The 14947-nt window shown below is 44.1% G+C and overlaps 1 protein-coding gene across 1 annotated transcript in view; it reads left to right on the forward strand.

Annotated features, from left to right (window-relative positions):
* The window catches only part of NTNG1 (netrin G1), a gene marked incomplete at its 3' end in the record, with an annotated part of 86917 nt that overhangs the window by 55114 nt on the left and 16856 nt on the right, over nucleotides 1-14947 (forward strand). Inside the window, exon 2 of the mRNA XM_010148003.1 lies at nucleotides 2791-3431. Within this exon, the coding sequence (XP_010146305.1) occupies nucleotides 2791-3431 (641 nt within the window). The remainder of the gene's footprint in view (nucleotides 1-2790; nucleotides 3432-14947) is intronic.

The following is a 14947-nucleotide window of genomic DNA, read 5'->3' on the forward strand; positions in this document are numbered from 1 at the left end:
TATAAAATTGAAGAATGATTTGGTTTATTGGAGAGGATATGCCTAAAGCTTTTTATTAGGACTCTCGGTTGCAGTGATGGCCGTACCCCAGGGTGCCAGCGGTGGGTTGGGCACTGACGTTATCACTGGTGGGTGCAGGACAGCACCCACACAGATGTAGGCTGCTATGCATTACCAAGCTAGGGCTGATTTGTACCATTTACTGCACCATTCTTCTAGGTACCTTATTGCCACCAGCTCTCATGATCTTACTGCATTGACACTAGCTTGTGGTTTGTTACAGCCTTGTCTCCCAGCGTTCTCTGATTATATTGGCACCTCAGCTTTTGCTAAAAAGGAAAAGGTGAAAGAAAATGGGAGCAAAAGAAATCATCTCTTACGTACAAAAAGAAACAATACGTCCCCCACAATCTGGGTGAACTGCTGGAAGTCATAAAACATGCCTCCTCCAGCATCCAGCGACTACCAGATCAGAGCAGCTTTAGTTTTTAACATGAAGAATCACAACAGACTCAGCGGTTGCTTGCGGAGCAGGAAACCAAAGCCATCCCTCAGCAGTGCTTAATGCACCTGTCTGCCTACCCCGGAGCATTTATTTGCTGCGTTTCGATACCCATGACCTCCCAGGGAAGTTGCATTTACCAAAGCGATGACAGAAGCATATACATTATAGGTACGCAGGCGGCTTCGTGGTGACAGGTACAGAAGTGAGCAGATTTCTCTAGTAAACCTCAGAAAGGTGTGATTTACACCAGCTCTGAGCATTTTCTGCAAAATTGATATTTACGTATAGTCAAAGGGTCTGGAACCGTACAGATTTCACAATATGTATAGTTTCCCTAAGGAAAAGTAAGTTAGCAGATCCTGGCATTTGTGTCTGATATATTAAATGGAGCTTAAATAATAAAGAATTCGGTGGTTTTGCTATTCTGCTTGAAACTTACTTTTGATTTTCACTGTTTTATTCAAAAGGAAGGCATAGAAATAGCAACCGTGAGCTTGAAATCAGAGCTGTAACAGGGACTTATTATAGACACGTTTTACAGAGTATTTTCAGTTACAGCTGTGTGCTTTGAAGCTGTCAGTGTAACAAGCAGTGTGCTGCTTTTTAAATAACCCTTTTTGTTGTCGTGTATGTTTTTTCCCCAACTTCAAGTCCCAGCGCATCGTTGTCGGTTTTAGCATTCAGCTGTATTAATGGGCAAGGGAGAGAGAAAGAAAATAGCAATTCCCTGCCCAGGTAAGAGGACGTTGCCAGCGGGGAGGTCACAGGGAGTGCAGAAGTTCCTTTTGCTTGTGTTTTGTGGCCGTATGTCACGGAGCAGAGCAGTGGCCAAGGTGGAAACTCATGTTGGAAACCCATTTCCCACGCTGGATGGCATTGAATCGCTTCATTGCCCTGAGGCTTTGAGATGGAGAGAAGCATAACTGTCATTATAAGAAAAGAAAAGGTTGATTATCATACCATGGCTTGTTCTGTTTTCAGGGTAGGTGAGGGGAACTCTGATTAATGACAGCAACAGCTACACTTACGCTCCTATTGAGCTCTGCGAGGTCTAGGCATGTGCATGTTTTCCCCAGCAGTGCTGACCAACGGTGAGAAGAGACACAGCTCCTTCCACAATCCGTACGTAAGGCGGAGAGAAGGATGCAGAGCAGCGGTTGCTCTCTGGAACAAGCGCAGAATGAACAAGTAGCACAACATTAATGCACTGTGGAAAGCCGAAATTAGATAGACGTGATTCAGTGCAGCCCACGGGGTCTGATATCTTGGCAACTGCTGCAAGATATCCCCAATTTGCAGACAAAATAGCCTTTGTGAAGAAGCAGAAGATTGTAGTGTGCGAGTTAATGCATCAAAAGGCCGGGGAGGGAATATTTCACCTTGCTACAGAGGACGAGCAGCAGTAAAAGCTGCGTGCTATTGGCAAGCTTTTTTGGTTGCTGTTTTTAACTCCAACCCCAGTTCAGAGCTCCAGCCACCTTGGCAGCGGTCCAGCTGGAGCTGCTGACATCTCCCACCTAATGAAGTGCTGGGTTATCTTGTCCTGATAAATAGGAGCCGGTGCGTCGTGAAAAGTCTTTCCTGAAGTACTCCGCTACCCTGTAATAAGATGGCAGATGTCTGAATCGAGCCCCAGAGCTGGCAGAGCGCTGTTTTTCTAAGGGCTCTGGGTGGTGACTGCAAGTGTTTTAAGGCAAGCCGGTGCCAAACAGAGAGCACAGTTACGCAGGATAAATCTCATGCCTGGGTGAAAGGAAACTTGGAGGGGTGCTGGGTACTGGTTCATACCGAGTACAGACGGGCTGCCGTGCTGACCTCAAAACACTTGCCCTAAAAATTACTTTGTTTGTGAACGGATCTCTTGAGGAACATACTCATATTAAAATTAAATTCTCTTTGGCTGCTGCATCTTTCTAGGAAGAGTCAGAGTCACTGAGCTATTACAGACTAGCTTACTCTTCTTGGTCTTTCTGACTCAATCACTGGTCCAAGTTGTTCAGGGTAAATAAACTCTATTTTTTCTCTAAAACATCCTAAGAAAAATGTTTGTGTTGCAGAAGCGAGGGTGCTGTATGTGTGTGAATTTGTACATTTACTTCACCAGGTGAGATAGCCAGGATAAATCTTATTACGATATGGGTTTTCTTGCAAGCATTTGTGTTTTCTTTCTGGGTTTCACTTCTGGAGAAAAAGCAGCAGTTCTCATATGCCAGACAAAAACCATCTTTTATGTGTCACAGCCACCAATACCGTGCCTCTTGTAACATTGCTTTGCTCTTTTCCAGGGGAATCCCTACATGTGCAATAATGAATGTGATGCGAGTACCCAAGAACTGGCTCATCCTCCGGAACTGATGTTTGATCTGGAAGGAAGACATCCCTCCACATTTTGGCAGTCCACGACATGGAAGGATTATCCAAAGCCTCTTCATGTAAATATTACGCTCTCCTGGAACAAAACCATTGAGCTGACAGATAACATAGTTATCACTTTTGAATCTGGGCGTCCAGACCAAATGATCCTGGAGAAATCGCTGGACTATGGACGAACATGGCAGCCCTACCAGTACTATGCCACAGACTGTTTAGATGCTTTCCACATGGATCCAAAATCAGTGAGGGATTTATCGCAGCACACCGTCCTAGAAATCATTTGCACAGAGGAATACTCTACCGGGTACATGACAAATAGTAAAATAATCCACTTTGAAATCAAAGATAGATTTGCTTTTTTTGCTGGACCTCGGCTTCATAACATGGCTTCTCTTTATGGCCAGCTTGACACAACCAAGAAGTTAAGAGATTTCTTCACCATCACGGATCTGAGGATAAGACTGCTTAGGCCAGCAACTGGGGAAATCTACGTCGATGAGCAACACCTGGCACGCTACTTTTATGCAATTTCGGACATAAGGGTATACGGAAGGTAAGAGAACATATACCTTTAGAAACAGGCATGTATGTTTGGGGTTAGAGGTTATTCAAACCTGTGTTTGTCCCCAAACGTGTACAAGATGTGTACATTGGATATCTGGCTCAGCTGTAGCTTGTTTCTGGTCATACTGGAAGTTTCTGACTCAGTCCCAAATGTTCACTGTCACTAGTCTGGGATCTTAAGCCTGAGGTCTCAGGAGCAGGGTACTATTAACAGTCTTACGTTGGCTCAGGAATTCACCCAGGCATTAGGACATCTGCTTTTTTACAGCTGGAGCCTCATCTGATGGCAGTTAACTAAAAAGAGAGATTCTGTTTTATCATTTGACTTTTTCAGGCCTTTCATGTAAGCTGTGATAGATACAGCAGCCCTTGCGTGGACCCTTCCCACTAGGTCTGGCTGTGAACTGCCTGTGAACAAGGAGGGCGGCAGAGATGAGAGCCCGTTCCTTGTGCTTTAATTAGCTGAGAAATGCAGGGAAGCTGAAGTAAAAAGAAAAAACACAACAGTGTTTTGGAGAGGCTGATTTGAATATAACGAAGATGATTACTCAGCTGGGTTCAAGACAAATAGTCCCTCTGGGGCAAGCAGTGGCTGGTATCAGGTGCTGTAGTCCCCAAAATAATAACTATGCAATGACATTCCTATCGGGAAATTTTCTTCCCAACTCAAACTAGCAATTGACTGATGACCTCAAGCAGGAGGGTGATACCCTCTGCATGTGTCTTGGATACCAATGTGTTCAGAAGAAATAAATGGGACTTTCTCTATCAGCAATTCACTCGCCTCTCTTCTTCACCTTTTTCTTCTCTGTTTTTAGAGAGTTCAAATCTTCCTTTGTAAAACCCTTTTTTGAAGGGAAGCTAAGTATCACAACGAACAGAAAAGTTAATGTATCTTGGAAGGCCAGGGCATTTTTTTGCAGACAAAGGACTGAGTGGAAAAAAAAAAATAGAGACAGTAATTTTATAAAACACAGGTTGCTAAATTAATATTATTTCTATAGTGAGTTTACCATTTTCTACCTCTTTTACACGTCTTACATGTTCATAAGCATTTCCATATTGCAGAAAACGACACATAAAATCAAAATAGAATCAAACCACTGTGATGTAATCTATTGAAAAATATTCCTCTAACTTTAGATAAAGGAAGAATTGATGCCACGTGGAGATTTGAATGCATAAGCGCTTTTGCAGTACTGATATCTTTTTATATAACATCAAAATACATTTTTTAGGACCACAGATGGAGCATGTAGTTGCAATCTTCTGTGTCCACACCAAATACATAGACATAGGTACAGCATCACTAACTGAACATATGAAAGTATAAGGTAAATGTTGATGGTTTAAGAATTCTTATTTTAACTCTCCTTAGTTACACTGTAAATGGTTTTTCACAAGTCTCTTGAGAAGGCTGAGTGGACCATGGCCAGCTTCAGATTCTGTTTGAAATGGTTCAGCAACACTAGCCTCAGTATGTAAAAAACAACACATATGTTCTATGTAATGTGTATCCTTTCTCCCCTGCGCTCCACAGAGGTTGGCTCTGCAGAGGGAGCATATCAAAGCTCAGGATTGGAAGCGCCTTACGCTTTAAGGAAAAGCTGCTCCCCATCTGAAAACCCATTTGGAGCTTAGCCTGACTTCAATTAGACTATCAGTACCATATCAAAGAAAGCATCTGAAGGATTAGAAAAGGGTGCGTGGCATGCAAATTAGAAACAGAACCCTTCCGAGCACATCTGGAGCATGGCAGTCTTGTGAAAAACAATCCATAAAAATGAGGCGTGACTGCACAGAGAGCTTATCTGATGCTGATGCTTGTTGTCTAAATGCTGCAGTAATCGGACACGTGCTTTCAAAGAAATAGCTGATGTGTAATAGTGTCTCCCTAGATTAGATTCACGGGAATTCTTATCACTCTTCTGCTAATGAGAAGAACAGCTCTTCAGGGTTTTGGTGGCCACAGTGTGTAGTGATGCCTCCGTGCTGAAGAATTGCTTGGCCTGCTTTCTGCTGAGGTGATGTGGGGCCGCGGTACACGGTCCCTGATTGTTTTGTCGCAGCGAAGGTAGCTTGCAATAGGCCCACTGTCACATGATTTTAGGTATTTTTGGTCTCCTACCAAAAATCTTACTGCCCATCCTGCCCCCAGAAAGTCTCCAAATCAGCATTAAGGTCTTGTGCCCTGGTATGCCCTGAGCCTGGGAACACGGTGGAGGGGAGCGAGGGTCACGAGCGGGGTTGTGGGGCTGTTTCTGATCCACCTGAACTTTCCAGCTGTTGCAGTTAATTCAGGAAGTTAAGTGGAAAGTAAGTCACACCAGTTATGTTTTTATTTTGCTACAGTGTTTCCCATGCTGTGCTTTGAGACACGGATGTTTACATACGTGTAGTAAAGCTGGACTAGACTGTTCCCTGAGCATGGGATACAAGGGGTGGTACCAAGGACCCTGACACGTGGCAGATGAGTGATGCTAGCAGACACATGCTAAAGCTAGTCCTCATACTGAAAGAACCCGACCTGTAGGTTAAATATAGTTAAAATCACCAAAGCTCATAATAGTGTATTTCTGAAGGCAGCATAAAGTGTAACTTGTTTCTCGCTGTATTTTAAGGATCCATGACAGTGAAAAGCATCTGTCTTAGAGCTGCCATATTTAATGCACGAGATGCTAGAGCGGTGAATACTTCACAGCGAATTACAGACAGGAGATCTGCCCACTTAATATAGGGTTTGTTTTGTCACTGCTTTGAGTTTCGGTGTGAAATAAGTCTGATGTATGTTGCATTAGAGATGAAAGCCTGTGTACTCTCGATGAATGCCTTACCTCCTCTATTACCAACTGTTTATTCATCCCCAATTTACCACTTCCATTGTGTGTTTATTAAGATGATGAGAAAAAAGGAAACGTGGCTGTTAGCAATTTCAGCAACCCCATTGTGCTCACATTATTCAAGAAACCTAATAATCCACATGAACTAATTCTGACTTACTGATGGTCTGCTTCACTAAATCAGGGCGATTTTTTCTAGTGAATAATGGACGATGTAGTGTGCCAGTACCTTAATTAAAGAGAGCCCCTCTTAGTCTTGATCTCATTTTAATTTACAGGGTAATACTACAATAATATCACTAATGGAAGGTACATTAAAGGGCATCAAGTAGCATTAACTGTATTAAATTATGGCACTTGTGTTAATTAACTGCTGAAGCAAGATGGTCCTAATGGCTAGAAAGGTCGACTAATGCATAAATAAAGTCTTCTGGGATGGCAGACTAAGAAAGAGCAGACATTTTGCCCCTCGTCTGGCCTCGCTGCAGAGAATCAGAGGGTGACCCATGGGGTAACCTCGGGGGGGTTCCGCTGACGGCGCTGCCTGCAGAGGTGGCCTGGCCTGTCCGCGAGCTCTGCCTCTCTGCATTCCGCGTGAAGGAAAAGTCCTGGCAGTAAGCTGTGAGGCACAGCTCCCTTTTGTAACATATTTTTGTAGGAGAAGTTCACTAAAATGCTGATAATAATTCCTTTGAAGTCAAGCAAAAGGTTCCTAGCAGATTTTGGATCAGGCTGCTAAAGGTTTAGCCACATTCATTCCGGAGTATTTTTGCTTTAACTGTTAATATTGTCAGTGACCTATACACGCTGTACATTAACTGTACACACTGTAAATTAACTGTCACTAGGGGTGCCAGTAAAAAAGACACTGCCCCAGTGAGTGACAGAAGGACTAGCTGGCTAAAACAAAGGCTCTTATTGCTTTGGGGTGATTAGGTTTTGATCTAAGAGCCACCAGTTTTCTTCTGACACCAGAATATCCAGCCTCTGCACAATGTTATTAAGCCCTTTGGAATTTATTTTTATACTCTTCTCGCCTTGAAGCTCCTGTATTTAAGCCCCAGGGTTTTCTGACCCTCTCTCAGCTACAGCTGCAGCTCCAACAGCAATAGAAACCTCTAACTCACAGTACACAAGTGAAAAGTATCCTCGATTTTAACAGGTTCTTGCTCTCACATTCTCCTAAATTTAAATCCATCTCAGGATGTGCATAAATTACTCTGAAGGAAAGCGTATTTGCTCCTTAGGGGGTTGGGATTTCTTGCCCTTGAAGTCAACATGCCCCTCCTGCCAGCTGTGAACCTGAACCACCCGGCCGTGGATTTGGGGAAGGTGAGTGCCCTTCCTCTTACAAAGAGATGATCTGACCCCCGAGCTGGAGTTTGCAGTGCAGCCTCCAGCCAGCCGTCCCACCAAGAAGCCTGCCTTGTACCAGGCTTCATCCCCAGCCTTAGTCCACAGCTCTCTTCTACGGTGGAATAATTGGGTTAAATCTCTGTGTTACTCAGGCATACACTTGACAACACCGCAGTAATATTCCTCTGTAATTTACCCCAAAGCAGACCTTTGCCCTAGGGAAGTGATCATACACAGAAGTGCTGTAGTTTTATTTAAAAGAGAAAGTGTTTTCATTAACGTTTAGCTCAGAACCAGACCATCAGTATGAAGATACTTAAGCTTCAAGCTTTTAAGGAGACAACCGAATACCATTCTTGGTTCTAGTATTTATTTACCATACTTGAATACTCCTTGTTTTACGAGAACACTTGCATAAAGCAGCTTCTTCTCCTTTGAGATTTTCACTAGTATTTGGAGGGCATCTAGCAGCTTCTTCAATTAAACTACAAACTCATTAGAGAACAGGAAAGAAAAAGAAATGTATGTATTTAAGAGCATGTCAATTTATCTCTAACTCCCAAGTGCAATTAGCTTGTTAAATATGTCTGCTGTAATATGTCACTAAGGAAATGGTCCTTCATTTTCTGTAAACAAATCTGGGATCATCAGGAATCGAAATACTTTAGTGGTCGCTGTGTTTATTCACACGTGAACAGTTGCCAGTAAAGTGGTGACTCAGTAAAGGTGTCCTGGGTGGGTTTTACTCCTGTCCTTGTTCAAATAATATGGGTTTCCCCCTCCATCCTTGGACACAAGGCCTGTCCATCCGCTCAAAGTGGTCTCAGTCCTGTTGTGACTGGGAATGGAGCAGAGCAGTAGAGTCTGGACGGCTGACCAGGTCCCTAATTCTGCTGTACCCTGTTTAAGCCAGTAGGTTTAAATCACCAGGTTTCACTTGCCACCTTTGCTCATTAGCATCTGATCATCTTTTCTCGGCCCATTTTGCAAGATGTCAAGTATTTCCATACTGATCTCCCCCAGCTGTCTTTCAAGGAAGCTCAGTATCATGCAGGATCAGGGGGTTTGAGGAGAGGCACCAAGCCTTTTTGTAGTCTGATCCATTTTGCCACTGAACATTAAAGGAGTGGAGATGAAACTCCTGATGAAAGAAATGAGAATTTTTCTTTTTGCGTTACTCTGTATGCTGAAAAGCTATCCAAAGAGCCTTGCTGAATAAATTCAGTGATTCCAGTATCTTGCAGAAACTTACCTTCCTTCAAGCTTTTCATTTCAAAAGAGTTTCAATTTCATGCAAACACTGAAATAAGCTTAAGGATCTCCTGGATCACATGTACGATGATTCCTGGCACAGGGATGTCCTTCAGGTGCAGTTAAAGCTGGGGTAGTACAACATATTATCATGTTAAAAGTTTAAAAATTTCCAACTATTTCACAAGTAACAGGAACTACCAACTTGTTGGGTGTTTGTTTGTTTGTTTTTAATTTAACATTCTGAAGCCTTCCACGGGTACCAGCCTGGTGAGGTTCTGCCGTTGGTTAGTCCATCTCAGTACCTAATTGCACGCGCTTAGGAGACGATTTTTCCTGGATACTCCTCAGCGTGTGAAATGTCTCAGAAGGTGGTAGTTGAACCCAGAGTATCCATGTGCTTTCTCTTGACACAGGTGATGTTTCTCTGTTAATCTTTTCTGTTACTATTATTGAATGAGCCATCCTTCAGCTGTGATTTAGGGAAATACTTGAAAGTTAAGAAACTTAACTTTGCCGGCACCTTTCCTCTTACTTCCCTCTCGTACAGTGCCATAGTAAATGCTGTGTATCCCCCCCTTTACGTTATGAGAAGTTAAGCATTGCAACAAGAGCCCAGACCCAATACTGGTTCCAGTTGCCATCCTGTAAATCAGGAGTAATTTCAGTGAAGTTGCCCATGTTAAACCAGCGAGTTTCAAATGCGTTCATGTAGGAGTGAGGGAAAACAAGTGATGGAAAGGAGGACAGAAGGAAAGAAAGGAGGGAGGACAGAAGTAAGGAGGCTGTCCCAGCTTCTGTTTAGCATAAATGAGATAAATCCACACCTCTCAATCTTTCATCCTCTCTCATCTTCATATAAAAAGGCTGATGAGAAGCAGGACAGATCTGCTAAGTCCAGTGATTCAGCCACACAGAGATACCTGTTCAGAAAACCGGGAAGAGAACTAGTGAAAGTCAAGGTCTAGCAGTCTCATTACATGGGGTCTGTGAGAACCCTTCCTCTCCTTCACTCTTGACTCCGTCTCTGGAATTAACGTGCCTCAGCAGTACTGGTAACCCACGCACAACAGGAATCATCACGGTCCCCACGCGATCACAAAGGGCTGTAGCGCAGATGATCAGCACCAAAGACACTCAGTGAAACCCCGGTGAAACATCCTGTTGACTGGACTGAACGACAGGGTAAGTTTTCAGCACTGTTGTAATTCTGTTTTCATAGAACACAGTGCTGTTCATGGAAAAATAAGAAAAAAGCTACTGAAAGAAACAGCAGTGCTGTGAGTTTAGCAGGCAGCGGTATGGTCAGGAGACAAGGGGTCGTGCTGCAGGGAGCATTCCCAAGAGAAAATCTAGCTGCTGCCGCAGTCAAGGAAAGCGTAATTTTGGCTGCAGCCCTTTGCAGGGCAGCAGGTTGTATCCTGGTTAGATTTGTGGTACATGGCAGAAATGAAAGGATGCTGAATGGCAAGAGGCATCTTAATGACATTAGAAGTGGGCAGGAGAACATCTTGACATACTACCACTCCCGTATGAGACCACCTTTCATTTTCACAGCACACCGAGTCCTTGGAGCCTTAGAGCCTCTCCATGAGCAGCATCTGGTTCCTTACATAACAGTTCACCCAGACTTCTAAGCGGGTAGCAATTAATACAAAGGAATGATTGGTGTGATTTTATGCTGGAAATGCTGCCATACTCTGGAGGAACATAGCTGCACTTCACTGATGAGTATTTTGACATTTCTGAGGTGATGACCACTGTTTTAAAATAAGCCTAAAACCAAACATTTCAGGGAGAGGCTGATAATCCATAGCTTCATACTGTGGGTTAATGCTGATCAGGCCTTGGGACGCACTACGGATAATGCAATACGTATGGTACGGACACGTGCCCGTATCCCCATGCTGGAGGGCAGTGTTCTAATGTTATGCTCTTTCTTTGAAGCCTTGCATCTATCCTCTGACTTTGATGTTTGTGCAGATATCCGTAGTTGTCTGCTTCTTCCTTGTAAACTCCCTGGAAGACCTTGTGATTCTTTTCATTTTCACCCTTAAATCCATTTCTGTCTTTGTGGGAGCTATGCAGGGTGTGTTTCCTCTCTGCCATGCAGTATCCCCACTTCCACCCCCCCTGCATGTGTGTTGGCCTGTAATATGAGCTGATACATCTGATAGATTAAGATTTATAAAGTACCTTGCCATACACTCAAGAAAGATTGGTAGAGAAGCACAATGGATGGTTATAATGTGTCCTCCGTGCACCATCACTCATAAACCAGGCGTGTACCAGGAGTACTGGTGCAAATGTTAATGGCAGCAGTGCTGTCCCGGTGACACGGTGGTTCATGTTTAACTGCCATCAGCATCTCTCCTACGCTGCACATTAAACCTATTAACAACCAAAGAAGACAAAAATTGATTACAATAAGGATATATACGTTGAGATATGCGTCTTCACACTCGACTAATTAGTTGCCATCAACTCTTTTCACTTTGCTGGGTGACATGTGGTATATAAATCATTACAATATGTTAAATGCAAATGGCTGGTAATAGGGTAACCATCTGCTCACTGTTGGAAAGTTAGCGGAGGAATATAGTAAGCTGTACTTCTAATAACGCTGCTAAACTCACATCCCTGAAATACCAAATATCTAAAAACAGCTGCCGCCACTAATGCCATCATTACTAATATGTCTCTTACCCTTTTCATTTTCAGAAGTAAACCGCATATTGTAAGGGGTAATTTTGTTCTTCAGCCTGAACTTGACTTCAAGGCTGAAGCCTGTAACAGCGATGCGAACCACCGTATCGCAGCGCCTGATCTTTTCCGTAGGTTGTGTCGAGTGCTTTTGAACAGCCAATAAATAACCAGGCTCCCCGCTCTTCTCGGGACATCTTTTAGTCCGCCAATATAATTAAACAGCTGCCAGGCCCTTTTCCAGGGATGACATTACTTCCTAAGTGATAGATCGTTGGCACATCGCTGTCTGGTGACATATTAGGCTGGAGACCATCAAAGAGCGCCTTCCATCTAACAACCTCCCGTGCCCTGGAGTGTTAAAGATCACCACTGCAAAGAGGGCTCAATTATCTTACCACAGACATGTATTATCAGGGGCTGTCACATACCTTCGTAATGAGCATTTCTGGATACCCAAGTGACAAAGTAATGCTTTGGAAAATTGTTGGTGGGACGAGAGTGAAGGACTGCCTGCCAAAGCTGAGGCTGTGCCTTCAAGCTAGAGCAGCTCCTTCTGTCCTTACCCGTGCAGGCATCTGCTGGTCAGGGTCGCTGTCACGATGCTGATGTGCCGGCTCCCCCAGCTGTAATATATTGCCTATCAGAGAGATTAATATGTTCCCATACTGAATTCCCGAGACGTGGCGCTCAGCATTAAAGCAGCCAAGGAATTAATTCAGCTCCCGCTGCCTGAATGGGAAAGAAGCTTGTGATTTGGTCAAGGTCAGATGCTAGTGCTGCCGTGGCTTTGTGAAGCCACGTTGGGAGGGAGGGGTTGGTGTTTGTGTGGAGGGTTACGTCTGGCATGGTGGTGTCTGATTTAGGATCGTGCTTCCAGGGAAGCAGCTGCAGGGGAAGAGGCTGCAGGAGAGCTCATTAGCCTGGCACTTCCTCAGCCCTGGGATGAATTACAGAGTAAGATGCTTGCTCTACAGGGTCTCCGAAACCTGCGGCTTTGCGTAGGTGTGCTGTCCTGCAACGCTTTCCGAGTTAAAAAAATTGTTACGGGGAGACGGTTTTGTGCTAACACATTTCCCTTTGTTGCCTTGCAAGAACAGAAGCCCTGGCTGGAGGCTGCACGCTTTTGGTGACTCCATTTTGATGCACAGCGAACACTTGCCTGTTCCAAAATGGGGTGCCTGCACTCTGAAGTTACCTGGAGCATTTACAGACAGAGCTGCTGTGATGAGCAGCACTTTATAATACCTCAAAGGCATGGTGCCAGAGCTCGGAATTCGATAAGCCAGGGTCCTGAATTGGATTCCTGCAACGGTCACAAGTTTTAGGAAGCTCTCATTTGAAATTGCAAGCAGGGGAAAAACAGGATTCCTTCTCTTTAATTGCATTAGTTTTATTGAACTGAAGCATTGCTCCAGTTCCCAGAACACTTTATATATATTTTAATGCGAGTTACCAGAGGCACAGCAGTTGTGGGACCGTTTATTGTTTCTGACTTTTATATTTGGTAAAGCTCATTTTGCTCATTTTCCCATTTAAATCTCTCGTGCATTAAAAATCTTTAGACTTTGGGATGGTGTTTACTGAAGCCATCATAAACGTAGTCATCTTCTCTTCTTTGTTTCGGTCATGCTTCTGTAGGGCTATTGTTTAGGTCTGTTCAGAAAAGGCTGGCCAAGCCACGGGAATGAACTGGAGTCCAGGAACCTCTGGCAGCCATTCGTGCAGGAGAGGGAACATGAAAATCATTCCCTCGGTAGCTGGTCCTTTAGGTTTTATTTGGTGTATGCTGCTAGTGTTCACTGCCACACAAGTGTCCTGGGCATCAGATGCTTCCCATCAGCTCTTTTGGGGAAAGGGAGACTGTCATTTGAGAGGTTTGGGAGGTTTTAACCTTACCTGGGCCATGGTTTTATAGCCTCATCCCATTTTAATTGGCTCTAGATCTTCTCATTGTATGTGTTGAACTGTGGGCCGCTTCTTCCCTTACTTAGAGCTAGGGGTGTTGATTTCGCCATGTAAGCACAACCAGGAATTGACTTAAAAAACACCATTTGGAAAAAATTACCATTCCTGTCCCCCAGTTAGAGAGCACAGCAGGTCCCACAACCTTCTGCACTGCCGGGAGAGCGGAACTGATGGGAACGGGGTGCAGGCACAGCAGTTGGGACAGGGGACAGAGCTGCAGTACGAGAAGGCATCTGCTTTGCAAGTGACCCACTTTGGGAATTCCTCCTTCCCTCCTCCCACACCCTGCATACCTCCAGCTGCTCATTTCTCACCGTCTTCGCTTCTCTTACGGTGATCATTGCTCCTTGGGTAGTATCGCGCTGGGAGTTGCTGTCCGTGCGGCTCGAAGACGGGATGGAAACCTTCGCGGGAACAGCTCAATTTGCAGTGAAAAAGTAAACCTATTATACTCTGTCAATGCAGAAAATCGCTTATCATTTAACAAGCTTCATTACAGACACCGTGCTTATGGAACCATGCCTCCCTTCCTTTGAATGCTCCTGAAATCATTCTTCCAGCAGGACAGCAGAACAGCAAGGAGCCAGTTACATTTTTAATCACTTGTGTCCCACAGGAACTGCCGGCTGCCAGCAAGGGCAGCTCCTTCCCCCTGCAGCACGGGAGAAGAATTAAAAGCTGGGAAGCTGTGGTTCCAGAATGGTGTGTTACAGTTACTAATGAGCTAAAGATCAAACAATCTGAGTGGCATTAACTGTTAATATTCTGCTACGGAAAATGTTTCAACCCAATCCACAAGCTAGAGTTGGAAAAAAAAAACAAACCAGGGGTGGGGTTCATCCCCCTTTTTCCTTTGTTTTTTGTGGGTTTTTTCCTGAATGGGCAGTGGGGAAGCAGTTGGATGGAAAAAACAGGGAAAAATTTAATTTCTCCTCTACGGGACATGTCTCCAAAGAACATTTCAACAGTGTGGAATGCTTACACACCCAAACCTTTGTACCATCCTACCTTCTCACCAGGTAGAGGAGTTAGTCGCTGCAGGAGTAACCTTCAGCGTGGTAATCCCCTCCGAGATTTGACCGTGTACAAATATCTCATGGTTTAGACTCAATGTCTTCAAATATACACCAGGACTTTTGGTTTTTTACAGACACAGAGTCACTGTATTGAGAGATCAGAGTCTGAAATCTCTCCTCATCCCAATGGCTCCTTTTGGAGACTAATGCAGCCTTCAGATGCTGTAGCCTGTACGTTTGTTTGCTTGACTGTTAATGCTTCATAAAATATACATGCTTTAAGTAGGAGAGATGCAGGAGAGCGATACCACCAGAATGACAAAGGGTTACGTGCCTGGATTCTAGGAGCAGGTAATACTTCGTACGTACTT

The sequence above is a fragment of the Eurypyga helias genome, unplaced genomic scaffold (assembly GCF_000690775.1).
Source record: "Eurypyga helias isolate BGI_N326 unplaced genomic scaffold, ASM69077v1 scaffold5560, whole genome shotgun sequence".
Lineage (NCBI taxonomy): Eukaryota > Metazoa > Chordata > Aves > Eurypygiformes > Eurypygidae > Eurypyga > Eurypyga helias.